Source organism: Chrysemys picta, chromosome 25 (genome assembly GCF_011386835.1).
Source record: "Chrysemys picta bellii isolate R12L10 chromosome 25, ASM1138683v2, whole genome shotgun sequence".
In the NCBI taxonomy this organism is placed as follows: Eukaryota; Metazoa; Chordata; order Testudines; family Emydidae; genus Chrysemys; species Chrysemys picta.
In genome coordinates this window covers 10594559-10616264 of record NC_088815.1, presented here as the reverse complement: position 1 = coordinate 10616264, position 21706 = coordinate 10594559, and the positions used below count along the sequence as shown (strand labels likewise).

The 21706-nt window shown below is 51.6% G+C and overlaps 1 protein-coding gene across 2 annotated transcripts; it reads right to left on the bottom strand.

Annotated features, from left to right (window-relative positions):
• Positions 1-640: 640 nt before the first annotated feature.
• Positions 641-20870, bottom strand: TLE5 (TLE family member 5, transcriptional modulator). 2 transcript variants are annotated; one of them, XM_005281136.5, is made up of 7 exons: positions 20700-20870; positions 17352-17449; positions 15227-15290; positions 12211-12255; positions 9843-9905; positions 2915-2989; positions 641-1776 (listed from the first exon to the last, which is right to left on the bottom strand). In XM_005281136.5, exons 1-7 carry the CDS (start codon positions 20724-20726, stop codon positions 1558-1560), a joined length of 591 nt encoding a protein of 196 aa, XP_005281193.1. In that variant the 5' UTR covers positions 20727-20870; the 3' UTR covers positions 641-1557. The 2 variants fall into 2 exon arrangements, with proteins under 2 accessions (XP_005281193.1, XP_005281192.1); XM_005281135.5 differs by having other exon boundaries at positions 641-1779; positions 20700-20869.
• Positions 20871-21706: the final 836 nt, after the last annotated feature.

The following is a 21706-nucleotide window of genomic DNA, read 5'->3' as shown; positions in this document are numbered from 1 at the left end:
GCTCACAGCCTGATGCTATGTGACAGTGCTGCAGCGTGCGCAGGATCGGGGCCTTCGGAGTGTTCTTTGCCCATCACTCCGAGCACCTGGCAAAGGCAGCACCGACCAGCAAATACAGCGCTGAGCAGTCCAGGGTGCTGACCTGTGGGGTGAGTCGTCTCCTCTCTCTCTGTGCCTTGTTTCCCTCTCCCATCCTCCCTCTCTTGTCTATAAGTCTAAGTCCATTGGGACAGACCCCGCCTCTCACTAGGTGCTGGGCGCTGTACATACACAGCAGGGCAGTGATCTCAGTTGTGTCAGCCACAATATGAAGGCCCACCCCCCTTTTACAGATGGGGAAACTGAGGCACAGAACAGGGCCATTCACGGCCACACAACCAGTCAGGTACAGAACCCAGGTCCTTTGCGTCTGCCCGAGGGGGGGAGAACAGAACCCTCCCTCTCCCCTTTTATTTACCAAGGGCCCAAAGAGCAGCAGCTGAGTCGCGGTTTTAACCAACCTTCTTATTTCTTTATTTGAAAGGCACAGCTAGTAACATCCTCAATACAGCATTTTCAGTTCCTCTTAGTATAGGTTGAGTGATTAAACACAAAAAGCCAAACAAGATTTCTCTCTAAAGGACTATATACAAACACGAGATTCTTTTTTTTTTTTTTTTAAATTCCATTTTGTTTTTTTTTTTTTTTAAAGAAAGACACGCTAGCGCACTGAAATAGAAACAGAGAAAGCTGCAGTATCCTTTTCCAAATGGTGGGGGGCAGGGAAGCAGAGGGAGGTTCTAAGCTGGTCTGATTTCTCCCCCCACCCCCCACTTCCTCCCACCATCTTAGACAGCCAGGTCCACTGCTGAGGAGGGCCAGCGGGCGGGGGAACTCCAGCTAGAAGTGGAGAAGCAGCGCGAAGAGACACACCTGGCACCTGAGGGCACTGGACTAGTATTGTGCTCCCAGGACTGGTTAAACAGGGATACATGCAGGACAGCAAGGTGCAGAACTGGCACTAGTGCAGGTGGGGGTGCCGAGACGGAACAGGGCCCGAACCAGTGAGACGCAATCGAAACCTACAGACGTCGGGGCATGGAGGGGCAGGGACAACGGGGCTGGAGAACGGGTTTGTATCTTTAAATACGCACTGGGGCCGGGGAGAGGGGGAATGGTGCCACTGCGCTTGCATGCAGTACCCGGAGTCCGGACACGGCTGGGCCCATCTGCCCAGCACGGGGTCAGATCAACGTACTGCGGGTCAAGAGCTGGTGACAGCAGCGCTCGGCGCGGGAGTGACTGAGCGAGCCCAGGCCGGCGAGGGAGCTGGCGGAGAGTGGAATTTAACAGCCCCGTGTTCGTAGCGGTGGCGTTTATATTCCGTTCTCAAGGGAGATGGATGCTCAGACCCCCCCCCCCCAAATCATGGACATTGGGGGGAGGGAGGGTGCGCACCACACGGGTTGCGTGCCTGGCGGGCTGCCACCGTAGACTACTGCAGTTCTGCGGAGCATTGACTAGAGTGATACTGCATCTTTTACTGAACACCTCCCCCCCCCCCCCCCAACCCTCACTTTAATCCGACTTCTCCCCGTCGTCATCTTGGTGGGTGTCCCCGTCGTGCCCGTTCTTGTCCTCCTTGGAGAGGTGAGCTTGGGAGCCCAGGGCAGACAGCGAGAGGAGCCCGGTGCCGGCGCTGACAGCCGGGAGGGAAGGGGGCTGGAGGCCCACGGGCAGTGGAGTCAGGGGGAGAGCCAGAGCCTGGAGCTGCGAGAGCTGGTGAGCTTGAAGCTGCTGCTGTAGAGAATGATGGACAGACAGACAACGGGAGAGGGTCATGTGTCGTTTGGAAAGCGTGCGGCCCCCACTCGCCTGGGGAAGCCGCTGCCTGTGGATAACCCAGCTACAACAGGGCTTCAGCATAGAATCTCAGGGCTGGAAGGGACCTCAGGAGGTATCTAGTCCCACCCCCTGCTCAAAGCAGGACCAATCAAAGTGCCGTCTTGGCCAACAGCTGGGATGGAACCCGCGACCTCCAGAACTAAAAGCGGAGGCTGCTCCGGCTCTGTAGGGCCTGTAACCGACGCGCACCCCTCTGCGGATCAGGCCCAGAGGGGGACCTGTCACCCTCCCCCACTCCCCAAGAGTTACACTCATGCCTGAGCCACGTCCAGACCAGGCTACGGCTTTAGGCGCTGCCGTGTTCCAGGCCCTGTGGGTGCGTGGAGCCAAACCTGCCGTCGCGCTGGCCCTGCCTCATGTTTTGACCCTGTGCGGGAGCAAGGCCGCTGGGCGGCAGCTAGCCCTGTTCCTGTGCTGTGTGTCCTGGAGCCAAGCCAGACGGACATCCCCAGCCCTGTCCAGACGCTCCCATCCCCGGTGCGCACAGCTCGGCTGCTGATGCCGGAGGCAGCTTAGAACACGGCCTGGCCCAACGCAGCCCAGGTCGGTCTCTTATCAGCCCCTGTTATTACATGCGCTGGCCGGGCCATGCCAGCCTGAGGCCAATCATACAACCCAGCCTGGCCAGGGCAGAGCTGCAGCCAGCAGGCTTCAGCGGAGGTCAAATGCACTGCCGAGGGCACATGTGTGCGTAGGGTCTGTGTATGATTTGGTGAGCAGGGCTTGGGGGCTACGCTGCTGGCAACAAGGGTGTGCAAAGACCCTGCGTTGGTTTGGATGGGGGAGGGGGGCAAAGACCAAGGGGACGGAGCTCAGAGCCCCACCGGTCCCCCTGCAGAAGAGCTAAAACCTTCTCCACTCTGGCCACACCCTGTGGCATGCCAGGGCCTGTCTGCTTTAAAGAATTCAGGCGGGTGTCACTTGGTTCCTGCACCGCGTTTAGCCAAAGGGATCTGAGCCTGGCGTTCACGCTGCCCTCCCCCTCCCGCCCGCTCCTCCCCACGGCCGCTCCTAACCGCACATCACGTACACGGATGATGGAATTCAGCTCTGGGGCGGTCACTTGCTTGGCTCGTTCAATGGCTCCCAGGACCTGCTGTTGGTGCTGGGGAAGAGAGAAGAGAGGGGGAAAAACAAGACAGCCAGAGTCATTTAAAATCGCTGGGCGTTACTCAGCATGGCTGGGTCCAGCCCAGGCCAGTGACCCCTAGGTTCCCCCAGCAGGTTGCGCTGCCAGACAGGTTAGACTCATCCCCACCTGGGTTAATTCCTGTCCTAGGAGAGGCTCAAGCCAGGAGGGAGATTGTAAAAGGGCCTGATCCTGCCATGTTCCCTGTGTATGAATGGCAGGAGGGACGTCCCCCCAGAGCATGCGCTGCAGGAGCCGTCCCCATACCTACAGACACCGCTGGGTCTTGCAGGAGCCGAGTTTATTCCCTACCGGACGCCCCTGTCCCCTCTGGGTTTACTTGTACCTGCGCATGTGAACTCTGACCCAGGGAAAGGTGCCCGCTCGCCAGCCCTGGCGACGGGCAGCCTTCACCTACAGAACACACAGCACCGGCAGGGCAAGATCCCCCCCTTCTGCCCCACCCCGATGACTCGGACCCGGACTCCGTTCAGTCCTCTGCCTACGTGGCACGGCTGCCAGCGAGCAGCCCTCTCTCGTGCAACACCCCTCCCCGCCTGCAGCATCAGACGAACTGCCCAGGGGAAGATACACAGCAGGAGAGTGGGCAAACCAGAGACAAGGCCGGGGAGCAGAGAGAGCAGGCTAGCCTCCAGCTGTAGACGGAACAATCCCTCCAGATCAAGGGGGAGAGAGACTGGCAAAGCCAGGAGCAGTAGAGGGGCAAAGGGAGGCCACGTGGCCACTGCCCGCATGGCAGGCGGCTTTCGGGTTATCAGCCTGACACGTGCCCAATCACAACATTCACGTGAGGTCTCAGGGAGAGAAGTTGCCGATCAGTGGGCTGCCTTCCCCTCCCCCACCCTGAAACAACTTCCCACCCCATCCCGTCACCTCAGCTGCATTTCCAAGGAACGGACGCACCATTTTGCAATACTTTCCACCCCTACCCCCGCCAGCCCATCTCAACACAAACAGATCCAGCAGCCACAGACCAAACCCTTGTCTGTTGTCCAGCCCCCTACAGACCCCGGAGAAAGAGGGCCCCGTTAAATGGCATAAGCACAACACAAAGAGTTAAAAAATCAGAGGATCACCCGACATCAAGGATCGGCCACACGCTACGGAAAGAGAATCAAAGGGCAAAATGCTGCCACAGCACACGGGGCACAGGCTCGTACTGGGTCAGGAAGCTGCAAATTTCCTGCTTCTTGGGGAGAGAATTCCAGGTTCTCCGCTCCAGGACAGATGCCGTCCCTGGAGGGAACGGAGGAGCGGAAGGAATGGGAACGTTCCCCAAGCCTGAATGCTTTAGCATTGGCTTCCCCTACAGAGCTACAAACCCAGTCACTATGGGGGCACCTACGCATCCCAGCTTAAACCAGGGCCTTAGGGGGATAGATGTGAGAGAACCTCTGTCCCTAGGAGCTCACGAGCTGAACAGGCCGGTGTTACCCCCTCTTCACTGATGGGGAACCGAGGCACAGAGAGGGAAGGCCCAAGAAGTCTGTAGCAGAGACAGGAACGGAGCCATGAACTCCTGGATCCTAGTCCAGGGCCTTCACTGCAAGACACATTCCTCTCCATAACACAACCACCAGCCCAGACTTTTCCAACAGAGTTATGCCTAGGCCAGTGGACTCCTGGGTTATGTTTTACAGCCAATGCAGAGCACCCACTCAAAGGCCTATGTATTGTTTCAGGCCTGTTTATGGCCTTGGGGGGACATCTTCTGTCTAGTATAGTTAGGGGCATGGGGCTCTACACTCCCTCACCTTCCCACCACTCATGGTGCCAGAGGTTGCCTCGGACTACTCATAAAAATGGCCAATTGGGTCAGATCAACGGTCCATCTAGCCCAGTAGCCTCTCTTCCGACAGTGGCCGATGCCAGGTGCCTCAGAGGGAACTAACAGGATAGAGCAATTATCGAGTGACCCATCCCATCATCCAGTCCCAGCTTCCGGCAGTTGGGAGGTTTAGGGACACCCAGATCATGGAGTTGTGTCCATGACCATCTCGGCATTGATGGACCCATCCTCCATGAACTCATCTAGCTCCTTTTTGAACCCAGTTATTCTTTTGGCCTTCACAATATCCCGTGGCAATGAGTTCCACAGGTTGACTGTGCATTGTGTGAAGAGATACTTCCTTATGTTTGTTTTAAACCTGCTGCCTACTCATTTCATTGGGTGACCCCTGCTTCTTGTGTTATGTGAAGGGGTAAACAACACTTCCCCATTCACAATTTTATAGACCTCTATTTTATCCCTTCTTAGTTGTCTCCACCGCCCCGACCTCAAACTCCCCTACCAGCACATGGCTCATGGCTCAGTAGGGTAGATCGATTTAAACCAAAATGATTTAAAATCATCAATTTTAATCATGATTTAGATCAGCAAGCAGCACCCTTGATTATAATAATCCATTTTAATCTTGTTTTGCATCTGTACTTTCTAGTTATTTTCCTAAAGAAAGGTGGATTCTCATTGGTTGGTAACAAATTGATTTGCAACTAAATATACCCTTTAGCCTAAATTAAGTGCTTCTTTTTGCCACCCAGGAGGATATACTGTATCTATTCACGTTTATTTAAGCAATTCTATAATGTTAGAAGATGGTGAATGACTCATTTCTTATTTACTAGATGATTAATTTTTTAATTGTGGTGTGTCAAGCTCTTCCACTTGGGTGGAAATACAAAATTAAAAAATGCACAAAAACATTTGGAAAATTATTAGTTAAATAAAACTACATTAAATGGGCAGGATATGTGAGAAAAAATTAATCAAAACATGTTTTGCATTTAAAACTAACGGATTTATTAAACAAATGAAGTATTAACTGTAGTTAGTGAACTGAACTGATTGTTTCTGGTCACCGTGTCGTTCAAGATATTATAACTAGCAGATCTCATCCTTTCAGACCTCATTTTTATATATAGATTAGAAAATGACAAAGGGGGAATATGATAGAGGTCTATAAAATTATGAATGGTGTGGAGAAAGGATAAATAATACTTTACTTTCACACAATGAGAGCCAGGGACAACCAATGAAATTAATTAGACAGCAGACTTAAATTTAAGATAAGGAAGTATTTCTTCACACAACACAGTCAACCTGTGGAACTCATTGCCAGGGGATGTTGTGAAGGCCAAAAGAATAACTGGCCTCAAAAAGGAACTAGGTAAGTTCCTGGAGGATAGATCTATCAATGGCTATTAGCCAAGATGGTCAGGGATGTAACCCCATGCTCTGGGTGTTCCTAAACCTCTGACTGCCAGACAACGGGGGATGGATCACTTGATAATTTCCCTGTTCTGTTCATTCCCTCTAAAGCATCTGGCACTGGCCACTGTCAGAAGACAGGACGCTGGGCTTATGGACCATTGGTCTGACAGCCTGGGACCATTCTTACGTTCTCAACAAACGTTCCTGCTTTTTCCAATTCCCAATTGCTTTCTCAATTTTGAATGAGCTAGTCCCCGAACTGAATAAAGTTGAATAAACTAAAATGAAGGCAATGTTCCCCCTAAACCTGCGGAAGAGGGTACAGCAGTCCAAAGCTGAGTTAGCACTTCAACAAACTCTGGTTAAAGGTATTTCGCTGGTGCCTGCTACCAGCTCAGTGGTTTGACTTTAAGACTTCGGGTGCAAATATGTGCTGCTTAATACGATTTAAAATTATTTTAACAGACTAGAGTAAATTTAGGCCTTAACACTTTTGTCACAATGTCAAATTTAATTTTAAATCTATTTATTTTGAATAAATTGTATTGAAATAAAAACACTTTTTTTTTTATTAAAGAAATGATGGATTTTTAATCCACCCTGGATCCCTAGTACAGCTGGACTCTGCCACCTGGAGGCCCCATGCACCCCCCCTAAAAAATCTCATTTCCAGTGCAAGAAAGCATCACGGAAGAGGGGTCAGGATTTGCTCCAACTGGACACAGGTCCCTGTGCAGCACCAGAGCGAGTTTTACCCTTTACTTGGACCATGCAGCAGACTCCAGGCTACTGCCGGAAGCAAAGGGATGCTTAGAGGCCTCAGAGCCCCCATGAAAAACAGCAAGGAAGAAACACTGGTTAGTTTAAACACCCAAATATTTTCTCCAGAGATCAAATGCTCTCTGCCTGGAATGTGACCTGGGCACAAATTCTGAGTGACAGGCAGCTTAGAAAGCCATTGGGAAGGCTGGCACCAATGCTAGAAAAATTCAGAAAAGGTACTATTGTAATTGGCCCATGGAGGTGGCAATAGGAAAAAAAAACAACAACTCCAAATATAATCTTCAGCAAGTAGATTCTTCTCAAGCTTGGCATAGGGGCAGGGTGAGAGCCCTGCGATAAGAGAGAGAACGTGTAGCTGTGGCTAAGTTACTCGAGAGCTCTGATCTGCAAGTTCCTTAAATTCTCCCCCCAAAGGAGAACAAAGTAACCCCCACCCACCCCGTACCACCCCAATGGCGGATTCCGGCCACAATTCCACTGAGCGTCACATCATTTTATGAGACTTGTACTGCAAAGGTAAACACTCCAAGACTGCTAAGTCAAAATCAGATTCTCCCCCAATGCCCTCCTCCCTCTCTTTTTAAAAAAAAAGAGAGAGAGATAGCCAGTGTATTAATTAATGAAGCAAAGGAACTAAAATATTAAGGAACAGACACATGGAGGGTTTTTTTTTTAAATACACACTCCATCCTCCTAATTAGCTGCCAGCGTGCCCCAACCATAGTTCACAGAAACAGCCGATGACTCTAATCATGGGAAACGCACGGAGAGAGAACAGAGACCATCTTTGTCTGCGGCTGCTCCACAAAGGATAGGATATTTTAGCCATAACGTGCAGGAGGGAGGAGAACACTCCAGTGCTATTTTAAATGTTTCAGGCCAGAGTTTCAGAAGGGGCAGCTCTAGGGCTGTCGATTAATCGCAGTTACCTCACGCAATTAACTTAAAAAAATGAATCGCGATTAATCGCAGTTTTAATCGCATGGTTAAACAATGGAATACCAATTGAAATGTATTAAATATTCTGGATGTTTTTCTACATTTTCATATATTGTATTTTGTGTTGTAATTGAAATCGAAGTGTATATTATTTTTTATTACAAATATTTACACTGTAAAAATAAGAGAAACAGTATTTTTCAATTCATCTCATACAAGTACCGTAGTGCAATCTCTGTTGTGAAAGCGCAACTTACAAATGTAAATATTTTTGTTACATAACTGCACTCGAAAACAAAACACTGTAAAACTTCAGAGCCTACAAGTCCACTCAGTCCTGCTTCTTGTTCAGCCAATCGCTCAGACAAGCATTTACATTTACAGGAGATGCTGCTGCCCTCTTCTTATTTACAATGTCACCAGAAAGCGAGAACAGGCTCTCACATGGCACTTTTGTAGCTGGCGTTGCAAGGTATTTACATGCCAGATGTGCTAAACATTCATATGCCCCTTCATGCTTCGGCCATCATTCCAGAGGACATGCTTCCATGCTGATGACCCTCGTTAAAAAAAAATAATGTGTTAATTATATTTGTGACTGAACTCCTTGGGGGAGAATTGTATGTCCCCTGCTCTGTTTTACCCGTATTCTGCCATATATTTCATGTTATAGCAGTCTCAGATGATGACCCAGCATATGTTCGTTTTAAGAACACTTCCACTGCAGATTTGACAAAATGCAAAGAAGGTACCAATGTGAGTTGTCTAAAGATAGCTACAGCACTCGACCCACGGTTTAAGAATCTGAAGTGCCTTCCAAAAATCTGAGAGGGACGAGGTGTGGAGCATGCTTTCAGAAGTCTTAAAAGAGCAACACTCCGATGTGGAAACTACAGAACCCGAACCACCAAAAAAGAAAATCAACCTTCTGCTGGTGGCATCTGAATCAGAGAATGAAAATAAACATGCGTCGGTCCACACTGCTTTGGATCGTTATCAAGCAGAACTGGTCATCAGCATGGACGCATGTCCCCTGGCATGGTAGTTGAAGCATGAAGTGACATATGAATCTTTAGCGCATCTGGCATGTAAATATCTTGCGATGCCGGCTACAACAGTGCAATGTGAACGCCTATTCTCACTTTCAGGTGACATTGTAAACAAGCGGGCAGTATCATCTCCTGCAATGTAAACAAACTGGTTTGTCTGAGCGATTGGCTGAACAAGAAGTAGGACTGAGTGGACTTGCAGGCTCTAAAATGTTACATTGTTTTATTTTTGAATGCAGTTTTTTGTGTACATAGTTCTACATTTGTAAGTTCAACTTTCATGATAAAGAGATTGTACTACGGTACCTGTATTAGAGGAATTGAAAAATACCTTTTTTTTTTTTTTTTTTTAAAACAGTGAAAATACTTGCAATCAAAAATAAATATCAAGTGAGCACTGTACACTTTGTATTCTGTGTTGTAATTGAAATCAATACATTTGAAAATGTAGGAAACATCCAAAAATATTTAAATAAATGGTATTCTATTATTATTATTGAATTGTGCGATTACTTTTTGTAATCGCTTGACAGCCCTAGTCAGTTCCCATGGAGGCATTCAAGCAAGTGATCACATCTCCCAGATTTGGTGCATCGGGTGCAGACCTCTTTGGAAACAACCTGGGCCTGATCAGGAGGGCTGAGCGCTTGAAAATATCTGACCCCACCTGCCCAATTCGGTGGGGGGCTCCGGAATGCCTACTGAACTCAAGATCTGAAGGCACTTGGCAACTGGCAGGATCGGGCTCTTTTAAGCGGTGTTTTTAAAGCCCCCGCCGCTCGCAATTCACAGTGTAAAAAGGGATGGGGAGTGGGAAAAAGGTTACCTCTTGAGACAGGTAGGGCAAGACTTGAGCGCAAATCCCATTTAACCGCTTGACAATTTCAGCCTGGAATTAAAAAAAAATAGTCAAACAAGACTGGCACATTCCCTGCAGATTATCTGCCCTGATCAATATCCATCCACCTGAACATCTCCCCCCCACCCCAACCTCCTTGACTCCTAGCAGAAGCCACCCAGACTCATTTAGAAAAAAAAAATAAATCCACTCCAGACCCTTGCAAAAATAAATCCTGCTGATCACACGGAGCGAGTTTTCAATATTCTCCCTTCCCTCTCAGGGACTCAAATATGCATTTAATAAAGAAAGCAGGGGCCTATAGGAAGGAAATTTATTAGAAACCAGGCTGGGAAGTGCTGAATTATGTACGATGCTCAGATCTAGACAGACATTTGTTTCACTGCTGCTCTCCCCTTCCAAGCGGGAGAGGCGGTGATGAAATTAGTTGTAGGCCTCCTTGGAATCATCTCACCCCCCTCCCCACATTATTTTTTTTAAATTCTATAAATCTTGAGCGTTTGCACCAGGAACGCTAGCAAGTGGGAGACTTGTTTAATAACAACCAATAGGCCCAGGGAGAGACAAAGGCCGATTCTTAATAAGAAGGGCAAAAAGAAAAAAAACTATAGCAGAGATCAGATAAAACAACAGTGTCGGCTGGTTCCCATGGGGTTTACTAAAGAGACTCTAAATGTTTTTTTAACGCTCTTCTCCTGGGAAACGAGCAAAGCTGTTCATAAAAAAAAAAAAATGTAAAAAGAAAGGCCAGATTCCGACTGAAGGGAGAGGAATACGGGGCCAGGTTGATGATGCACACAGGCACCTACTGGGCTTTACAGAAGCCACGAAGCAGGTTGGGGACTGAACGTGAAAAACTAGAGAGGATTCAGAGAAGAGCCAGGAGAGAGATTAAAGGATTGGGAAACATGCCTGGTAGCGACAGACTCGAGGAACTTATCAAAGAGAAGGTTAAGGGGTGACTTGATCACAGCCGAAGCACTTGCACGGGAAAGAGGCGTTTGATAAAGATCGAGGGCTCTTCACATGAGCAGACAGAGGTCTGACAAGGTCCAATGGCTGGAAGCTGAAGCTAGACAAATTCAGACTAGAAACCAGGTGCAGACAGACCCCAGTTTTCGGTTTTATTTAAATAGCCATGGAACGAGGGAATCCATGTGTAAAAATAGAGACCTATATTAACCAATAGGGACTGGTGATTTTTTGAGTGCTCAATGTGACACAACAGAAGGGGCTGGGTATTTCCTTAGGGGCTTTTTGAAAAATCAGGTCTCCAGGAAGCACTGAAAACAGCAGCAGTATAGAAACTATGCCTCATGGCCCCGACTTGGGCCTGCCAAATTCTGCAGCATCTTCCACCCAGAGCAGGGGCTTCCCTTTAACTAGAAACATTTATTTTGGATTGGTGCCGGGGCACAGGTCAGCAGCAGGAGTTTGAAGTTACCCAGAGGCCCACAGAAGAGATCTAATTTTACCATCCCCCACCCCAAAGAGATTTAAGAGGTGCATAAAATCCGCAACCTCCCAGACTCTCCCCATCAAAGAGACTCCCTGTCCGCCAGCACCTCGCCCGTCCCTGGGGCTGCCGTACGACAGCCGACCACAAGAATTTTCTACGGCCCGGGAACAGTTAAACAAAAAACCATACAGCACAAGCCCTCGTGAATCACAGGCTACTTGTTTTCAAAGAATCTTTAAAAGATTCTTCCTGCTTCCCCAGCCTTTTCAGCGGAACATGTGACCGGGAGGAAGCAGCAGCTGCTAAGGAGATCAGCAAGTCCAAACAAGATTTCAGGGGGGTTATGATCTAGGCACGTCTCTGTGCTGTACTGAGCATTCCAACAGCTCTCCGGAGGGGAGGCCGCTCAGCCTGGCATCACACCCTGCAGGGCCCCTACCTTTGATCTTTGCCCGTCTGTGGGCCGCTGTGCCTCCCCAATCCCACCTCATTCTGGTCCCCCACCTCCTCCATTGGAGCCTAACATCTGACAGGAGATGCAGAGCGCTGAGTGTGTCCCCCTCCCCCAGCCTCCCCTCTCCTCTCCAACTGGAGTCTAACCCCCAATCCATGAACGTCAAGCAACGAGGCAAGCGTGCGTCCATGCAGGGGAGCAGAAGGAAATGAATCCATCACAAAAGCAGCTCAAATCTTACGGACTAGAGAAGTTTCATGGCTTTTTGATGACTCCCACAATGAAATTAAGCCAGCAGAGGTGGGGCGGGGCGGGTCAGAGAGGTTCAGTGAAGAAAATAACTAACTTCTTAGAAAGTCCAACCTCCTCCCACCCCATCCCAGCAGCTGCGGAAAGCGCCCAGAGAGAGAAGCTAGTCTCACCTGTTTGTGCATTTCGATATTGAGCCCGTAGGACATCTCGTAATACTGCAGGGGGAGAGGAAAGAGAAACAGCAACAACTCAGATTCCACACGCAACCAGCGTCACAAACTCTCAAAGCTTTTATAACAAAGCCGCAAAGGAGCCAGACTGGAGCAGACCAGCGCTTTGCGAGTCACTGAACGTAGTGTCAGAAGAAGGTGCAAGAAACCCTGCAGTAACTGCTCAGGAGGGGATGTTATCTCCCCATTAGGGGCTGGCTTATGCCCTGGAGCACGAGGGTTTCACATCCCTTTCTGCACTCCTGGGATGAAATCCTGGGTCCACTGGAAAAAGTTTCCACCTATTTCGAGGAGGCCAGCGCTGCATCTCTGGGGTGTTCTCGCCGTTTGGCTCCCCTGATTGCTTCATTCCGATGAACATCAACGTTCACGTGTGAGGAGTTTCTTCTCTTCCTTTTTAAAGCCGACCAGGGAACAGGGGCCCTCCCTAATTGCGATTCGAAGTTTCACGGCCGTAGCAGCCAACAAATGCAGAAATAAAACCCTTCTGTTAGCTCCCCGCTAACGGGCTGCTGGCTACAATGGACAGAGGGCAACAGCTGACTGCAGGGGCCACGTGGGATTAAATTTAATGATTTACTTAGGTGGTCAGCAACTGGTTTTTTGTACACCTGGCACAAGGGGGTTCTGGTCCCAGATTGGGGTCCCAAGCACTACCTAAGAAATGGTGGGAATTCTCTCCCTCTCAGCCCCACCAATTAGCAGGTGAGAATTGCTGATACTCACCTGCTCCTGAAAAGAATCTCATCCTTCCACATTGTCCTAAGCCCCTCTCCTCCACCACCTCTGGTTCAAAGCACATATCAATGAGAGCAGGGGCTGGCATACGAAATCAAAACTTCCCCATCCCTGTCCAAAAAAACAGCTCTCGACACCCTCACCTCACCGCACCAGAAATTATAATTTTGAAGAAGACACTAGCGCCCCTATATATACACACACACACACCCACACACACACACCCCCCCCCCAAAATGCTTCCTTCACTTTCTTGTCTTTGCCGCTCACCTGTACAGCTATGGCTCCCATCAAAGACTACATTTCAGCCACCCCTATTCAGGTAACAACCAAGGCCTGGGATTGAGGCAGGGGGATGTACATGGGGTGGGGTGGGACGGTCCTTTTTATTTCTGCTTTTAAATCCATAACTCCTCCCAGAAGAAATTCTGCATTCATTCCCGCCTCTTGCCTCTCCATTCCAGGGCAGGTGCAGCAGCTGTCTGCCTGGCTCTGGGTCATCTTTATGGACAGCACTGAGAGCTTCCCATTAACTCCTTTAGACGAGCGTGTCAGCCCAACCCTCAGCACCAGCTGCGGACTCTGCACTTCCAGCCCCACCCCACCTGTGGCCAGGAGTTAAAGGTGCATGTTTAATAATACACTACAAGATGGCACTACCGAGGGCTGAGTTTTGACCACGTGTGGGAGAAGAACAGCAGAATAGTGTTTCCCTAACGAATTAAAATGGCAAAGCGTGCATCTAACAGCCAGTTCCCTGCCTGACTCTCTCCGCTGTCCTTGCACCTTCACTCCAGCACCCACTGCTCTGATGTGGTAGCGTTTCACACCCACTCTGCGTTGGCCTAGATGACTGTAGGAGAGCAAGCCGGCGGTCTAATTGACGCCCAGCAGCTGTGCTACAAGTCAGCGTTGTCTGGTGTTTGCATTACAAAACCCCATTTTACAGCAGTTTCAAGCATTGCTATTTTCCAATACACCGAGCGGAGGATAACAGTCTCGCCCCTGCCTTCCAGCCAAGGCGCTCACAGCCCTTCACCACCACTAGCAAGTCAAAGCCTCGCTACTTCCTATCAGGTTGGGACGGTAAGCACCATCCCGTTTTACTGACACACTGAGAGGTCAGTAGCAGAGCCAGGAATCAAACCCTTGGACCTTGATGCCCAGGTCTGAGCTGGAACTGCTCAGCCATGCTTCCTCCCAGCAGCTTGTCAGCTGGGGTTTTCCCAGCCCTCCTGGGATTTCACTCCACTTCCATCTTCCTTAGCACATAACACCTCTGCTTCTCCACGGGCCGGCTGTCACCAAGTTCTTCAAGGAGTCTGGTGGCACCTTAAAGACTAACAGATTTATTTGGGCATAAGCTTTCATGGGTAAAAACCTCACTTCTTCAGATGCAGGCTTTTACCCACAAAAGCTTATGCCCGAATAAATCTGTTAGTCTTTAAGGTGCCACCAGACTCCTTGTTGTTTTTGTAGATACAGACTAACACGGCTACCCCCCTGATACTTGACACCAAGTTCTTCTGCCTGTCGCTTACAGAACAAGGACATCCCTTTCCCAGGACTGGCAACTCCCTGCCACGTCTGATGATGCCCCTGGCAACACTGCCCCCAAGAACCCTCAGGTCTCTCCCAAAATACCTCTGGGTCCGTTTTTAATGACCCTTCTCGCTGTGGTATCCGAGTGCCTGGAGACCATGTTTGGCTCCCTGCTGGAAAACAACCCATGACACGTGCGTTTCCTTTACTCTGTTGTCTTGTCTATTTTGTTCGTAAGCTCTCTGGGACATGGACTGTCTGTACAGCGCCCGGCACAACTCTCCGCTGGCCCCATAATAATCCAACATGGAGTATTTCCTTACAAATCTGTCTAACTTCTCCTCTCTTTGGGGCCCGTCAATTCTGTATTCCTAGTTTAGCGGTTCTCAACCATTCCTATAACACATCTGCCCTAAATCTCCCCTCCCACCTCGCCAGGGATCCCACCCTCACATGGCAACACAACAGAGGCAGGAAGGTGGTGACATCTGCTGGTCACCCACCAAGTGGAGAAGCCGCGTTCCAGTTACTTTGATTGGGGCGAGGGGAGGGGAGGGGAGTCATGGACTGGGTAGATCTGAGGGCTAGCGTTCTGTTTAACTGCGTCCTCCCACATCCCACTGGGGATGCCCCTCGCCTCCGCCCCACGCCCTCTGGTACTGGAGCAGAGCCTTACCATGACATAGTGACGTTGCATCTCTGATTTCTCGCTGGCCAGCTTGTCACATTCCAACTTCAAGCTGAAAGATCAAAAACAGACAGGGACTCAGAGAGCTTGGCTAGAGATCACAATGGTTTTTGGGGAGCTACAACTCTCGGCTCATGAACAGTTGTTTCCTGTATGTTTGTACAGCACCTAACACCATGAGGCCCCCAAACACGACAGCAATCGAGCGGTTATAAAGAAGATTGTAAGCTCTTTGGGATACCGACTGTCTTTGTGTTGTGCCTTTGTACAGCGCTGAGCAAAAGGGGGTCCTGATCCATCACTAGTGCTACCACAATACAGATAATTAAAGAGATACTCTAACAGCATTAGACTGCCCAGTGACGAGAAGGGCTTACACCCGGTTACCCATTAGTCAAGCCTTTATTTTTCAGCAGAAACAGAGAACACTGGAAGGAAGGCGAGTTCTCCAACTGGCCCTTGGGACCACTCCTGCAGCCGTTGTTACGTGAGCCAAGTCACAGGTGTCAGGAAGGATTGAAGCATGGACTGATTTCCAGATCCTGTCAGGAATTATCACATGGGCTGTCGGGACAGTATTACACATACTCTCCTGAAAGATTCTGGGTGCATTATGGGAAAGTAATAATTACCTGACTAATTCATGCAGGCACTCCAAAAACAAAACCAAACCAGCATCTTCTATTATTTAATGTATTTAAATTTAATAAAGCAGGTGATTTCCACGGCTAGAATTTCAGCAAGCATGTGCCATGGTTTTAGATTTCAAACAAGGAACAGCTTTACCTTTACCTTCCCAGAACCTGTTTCTTTTCCAGCAGATTAGATCTCGCAAATGTCTCCCACTGAAAGACCTCCAGTCTAACGCAGCTGTATTTCTGGCACTTGCCTACACCACATATGGCACTGCTAAAAGCAGAGGTGTTCTGGGAAATCAGCCATTTCTGAATAGCGACTTGTGACCACCACAGACTTCTGTTGTGATACTCTAGGCACGAACCTGCACTCCTATTGTCCAGCAGCAGCCCGACTGGGATGCAAGGCACGTGGGAAAGTCATAGCAGTGCTAAATGAACAAGCTAACAGCCACGAAAAGTCATGTCCATAAGGGCACAAAATGGACAGATCCGAACGGCGTAGTCGATAATTAAAGAGGATACCATCAGGTTGATTTAGGCCCCACCTTTTAGGTGTTGTTACAATAAAAGCCAAATCTTAAGATCACTAGAAACGTTTCTTTGAAAAAATTGAAATTCTTAGATTTAAACATTCCCCTGCAGCGTTTGCCACCGAAACATTGCCACCACGGGCTAGTGCATGGGAACCAGAATGCAAAACTGACTAGAAATTCCCAACCAGAGTGCAACCGGCTAGTCCACCATCGTCGCCAGAATTGAGCAAAAGGACAAACCAACAGCACTGCTGCTCAAGGGAAAAATTTAAAGCATTCAGCTTTAATTATCTAAAGGGTTATAACACTGCATGATATTTTTTTCCCCACAGCTTCGGTGCCATTTCAGCCATGGCCAGTCCTTGCTCTAATGCGTTCAATTACATTTCAAGTGTGGCCACTGGGAAGGAAGTCCTCTTCCAAAGCACATTGCTAGGGTCTCTTTCTCCTTCCTCGGGGATCGCCTGCTAGGATCAGTTCTATTTCCCTGGCAACTGCAGCGGTATACGGGGGGAAGGCTGCAAGAAACTGGTCTGGTTCTTCCAGCTGTCTATCATCACGTAGCTATCTAGCCAATCAGCTCCGAACAACCCTTCCCCTCCTGTAGAGCCTTTTTTTAATTTTAAAGCTTCACACCAGAGGAGAACAAGTGACAGGCCCTTGGGACCCACCTGCGAAAGCATCATTTATCACCGCCATCTCTGGCTAGATATCGAGAGCGTCACAGTGACAACACGCAGCATATTAGGAGAGCATCCGTTACGGCTCGCTGGGAGGAGGGGCATCACCGAGACAACACGTACTTTGGCCTGGGCATTGAAAAACATCCCCGCTGGCTCCCGCCGGGTCCTTAGGCATGGAGAGCCGGACAGGGCGCAGAAGAGAGGGAGAACACCGGGCCGCCCACCAGGCTGCGGCCAGCCGCAGGACACTCCGGCTCACCTGTGATACTGAGCCTGCAGGAGCTGGAATTCGTCCTTAATCCGGTCACAGGAATCGGAAGTTGTGAACTTCAGCTGCTGCGGCAGGTGAGAGGAGCCCTTTAACGACACAGAACAGAGCGCCTGCCAATAAGGGAGGAGGGAAAGCAATGCCCAGACGAGCCCTTCCCCTCCAGCACAGCTGCCTCCATGCCCCAGCACTGGGCAGTCACCTCCTGCTTCCAGGCCTTACCAATGACGGCAATAACAGCCCCCTTCCTTAGCACTTTTGCTCCAAGGAGCTGGAATTAAGCCGCACCCCATCTCTGAGAAACACCTATTACCCCATCTCTCAGCTGGGGAACGCAGGTCCAGAAAGGTGACATGACTTGCCCAAGGTCATGTAGCCCTGGCACTGACCCACTGTCTACGGCACTTAGCAGAGAGCCAGATATCTGACCGCCTCACAATCTTTAATGTGTTTATCCTCACGACACCCCTGTGAGGGAGGGCAGGGCTCTTATCTCCATTTTACAGATGGGAAACTGAGGCACGAACAGGCTAAGTGACTGGCCCAAGGAACGGAACCCAGGTCTCCCCAGTCCCAGGCTAGCACCCTAACTGCTGAGCCCCCCTTTCACCTAGCTGATCACTGCTCGCAGAGCCTTCGCCACAACACCTCCTTTAATAACAGGAACCTGGGCCCCTCTTCAACCAGGAAACACCCCACTGGAGAAATCCGACACAGAATTTTATAAGGAGAATTGACTGGGGTGGAGGTGGGTTTACAACATCCTCCTCCCCCATCCCCGATCTTCCAGCCTAGTTTTTTTTAAGGCAACATAAGAATGGCCATACTGGGTCAGATCAAAGGTCCATCCAGTCCAATATCCTGTCTACCAACAGTGGCCAATGCCAGGTGTCCCAGAGGGAGTGAACCTAACAGGTAATGATCAAGTGATCTCTCTCCTGCCATCCATCTCCACCCTCTGACAAACAGAGGCTAGGGACACCATTCCTTACCCATCCTGGCTAATAGCCATTAATGGACTTAACCACCATGAATTTATATAGTTCTCTTTTAAACCCTGTTATAGCCCGAGCCTTCACAACCTCCTCAGGCAAGGAGTTCCACAGGTTGACTGTGCGCTGTGTGAAGAAGGACTTCCTTTTATTTGTTTTAAACCTGCTGCCCATTAATTTCATTTGGTCGCCCCTAGTTCTTATATTATGGGAACAAGTAAATAACTTTTCCTTATTCACTTTCTCCACCCCACTCGTGATTTTATATACCTCTATCATATCCCCCCTTAAGTCTCTTTTCCAAGCTGAAAAGTCCTAGCCTCTTTAATCTCTCCTCATATGGGACCCATTCCAAACCCCTAATCATTTCAGTTGCCCTTCTCCGAACCTTTTCTAATGCCAGTATATCTTTTTTGAGATGAGGAGACCATATCTGTACGCAGTATTCAAGATGTGGGCGTACCATCGATTTATATAAGGGCAATAAGATATTCTCCGTCTTATTCTCTATCCCCTTTTTAATGATTCCTAACATCCTGTTTGCTTTTTTGACTGCCGCTGCACACTGCGTGGATGTCTTCAGAGAACTACCCACGATGACGCCAAGATCTTTTTCCTGATTAGTTGTAGCTAAATTAGCCCCCCATCATATTGTATGTATAGTTGGGGTTATTTTTTCCAACACTCCTATCCTACATGGCTCTAACTAGAGGTGGGTATTAAAAAGCGGAGGAAGAACAAACATTTATTCTTTTCTGTCAGGATAATCATGGGCTCAAGAAGCCCCCACTGCAGAAAGGGGAGCGGGGGAAGAGAAATATTCCAGTAAGCACATCCCCCACCCCCAAAAAACAGAGGGAACAACGCAACCAGCTTTATGGAAAAGAGCTTCCCAGGTAAATGTGCTGATTTACACACACACCCCGACACATCACACTCCCCCCATCCTGTCCCAGCCAGCACCCCCAGCTCCTGCATCCCACCAGCTTGCCCCACCTAGCACCGAACCCCCAACTTGTCCCAGCCAGCACCCCAAACTCTATCACCCCTTCCACCAGCCTGCCCCAGCCAGCACCCAACCCCCAGACTGCTCCAGCCAGCACCCCCACATTCCAACTGGCACCCCCAAGCATGCAACCCCACAGCTGGCCACAGCCAGTACCCCCAGCATTCAACCCCCCCAACTTGTCCTACCCAGTACCCCCATATCTCTCCCAACTTGTCCCACCACCCCACCTGACTACCCCACTGCACCCCAAAATATGCCAAAACACCCCCTCCCCACAGCAACACCCCCTTTCCCTGCTGCCAGGGGCTAGGCCCCTCAAGCACAAGTTGTGGCAGCTTCTCCCAGCTGCACTTCCTGGGCCAAGGGTACCACCAGCCACCCACTTCCCCCCAGTGCCTTGCTGACCCCCCATGCCACCCCCACCCTATCACTCCCTAAGCCCCCTCCCTACACCCCACCTCCCCCAGGGCCTCTCAGCCATGAGCCACCCGGCCCAGCCCCTAAGCACATACCCCCAGCACCCCTTCACCTCCTGCTCCTATGCAGCCCCTTACCCACAGGGCCCCCTGCATTTAACCCAGAGCCCCCCCCATCAGACCCCCCATGCACACACTCCTGTGCTCCAAGTCCCCCAGACATCCCCCCTCCCCACCAGTGCACCCAGCCCCTACAGGCATCCCCCCCCCATGCACACACTGGTGCGCCCAGCCCCCCCCCTCAGGAATTTCCCCCACACCAGTGCACCCAGCCCCTCTACGCATCCCCCCCCCCCCGCACACTCTGGTGCGCCCAACCCCCCCCCCCCCCAGGAATTCCCCCCCAGACCAATACACCCAGCCCCCCCACGCAGCCCCCCCACGCACACTCGGGTGCGCCCAGCCCGCCCTCCCCACGCATTCCCCCGCCCCCCCACACACACTCGGGTGCCCCCAGCCCGCCCCCCCACGCAGTCGGGTGCCCCCCCCCCACGCACAGTCGGGTGCCTCCAGCCCCCCCTCCCCACGCATTCCCCCGCCCCCCCACGCACAGTCGGGTGCCCCCAGTCCCCCCCCACGCATTCCCCGCCCCCCCCCCGCACACTCGGGTGCGCCCCCCCCCGCACACTCGGGTGCGCCCCCCCCCCACGCATTCCCCGCCCCCCCCCCGCACACTCGGGTGCGCCCCCACGCATTCCCCCCCCCCCGCACACTCGGGTGCGCCCAGCCCCCACCCACGCACACTCGGGTGCGCTCACTCCCCCGCCCCCCACTGCGGTGCACCCATCCCCCCCCACTCTCCAGCGCCCCCCCCCCCATGCAGCCCGCGCCCCCCCCCAATGCAGCCCGCGCCCCCCCTCACCGAGTGCCGGCTTTGCGGAAACATCATGTCAGGCTCGGGCTCGGGCTCGGCTCCGGCGGCTGCTGCTGGTGCCTGGGCCGGGACCCGCCTGCTCCTCCCGGGCACTGGGCGCCCCGCCGCCGCCTCCTCGCGCCGCGCCTTTGTCCCCCCTCCGCGCAGCGCCCCCGCCTAGGCCGCGTCCCCCCGCCGCGCTGCGCTGCGCTGCGCTGCGCCGCCCCGGCCCGGGGCTGCAGTTTCACTCGGCGGCGGCGGCGGCTCCTATTGTTTAATGGCGGCTGCGGGCGCCTGTCCTGCGGCTGATCAGCACCACCTGCTGCTGCTGTTCCCGCTGCTGCTGCATCGCCCGCCCTGCCCGGAGCCCGTGTGCGCGCCGCTCCCGCAGCCTCCCCGCCGCCGAGTCACTGCCGCAGCTCGCCGGCTGCGCCGCCGCTGCCCGTCCGCCCGCCCGCAAACACCCCCTTGCGTTCGCCTCTGACGCTGCTTCGCCGGCTCCCGGGCCCGGGGTCAGCCACTGCCGCCCTCCCGCCCTCCCTCGGCCGGGCCAGCCTGGCCTGGGCCATCCACTCCCTCCCCGGCTCCCCCACCCTGGGGCACAGTGCCTTCCCCTGCTTTTATAGGGACTGTCCCCACATTTGGGGCTTTGGGGGATATCTTACCCCCCTCCCCACCCCCATCCCGATTTTTCACACTGGGCCGACGAGGGCGGGGAAAGCCGGTACAAATTCCCGGGGTCCGGAAGGGGGCCCAACTATGGGTAAAGATTTTTAGCCGGTCCGCCCTTGCTGGGGGGCCCGACAAAATTTTTTCACCGGGGCCCGAACCTGCGCTCGGCGGCCCTGCTGGTCACCCTACTGGGCTGTCTTCAATGCAGCTCCCCGCGCTAATGCATCCCCCCCAGGACTCTGTTTCATGCAGGCTGTAAAATCCTTGGGGCAGGGCTCCCCTTTCTGTTCCCTGTTTGCCCACGGCCCAACACAACGGGGCTTGGGCCTCTAGGCCCTACTGGA

Excerpts from the sequence above, each read along its gene's own strand:
- TLE5 (XM_005281135.5), bottom strand. The coding sequence starts at position 20,726 with ATGATGTTTCCGCAAAGCCGGCACTCG. Across the intron at positions 9,906-12,210 it reads ATATCGAAATGCACAAACAG|GCTGAAATTGTCAAGCGGTT; the intron begins GTGAGACTAGCT and ends TTTTAATTCCAG. Across the intron at positions 1,780-2,914 it reads AGCTGAATTCCATCATCCGT|CAGCAGCTTCAAGCTCACCA; the intron begins GTACGTGATGTG and ends CATTCTCTACAG.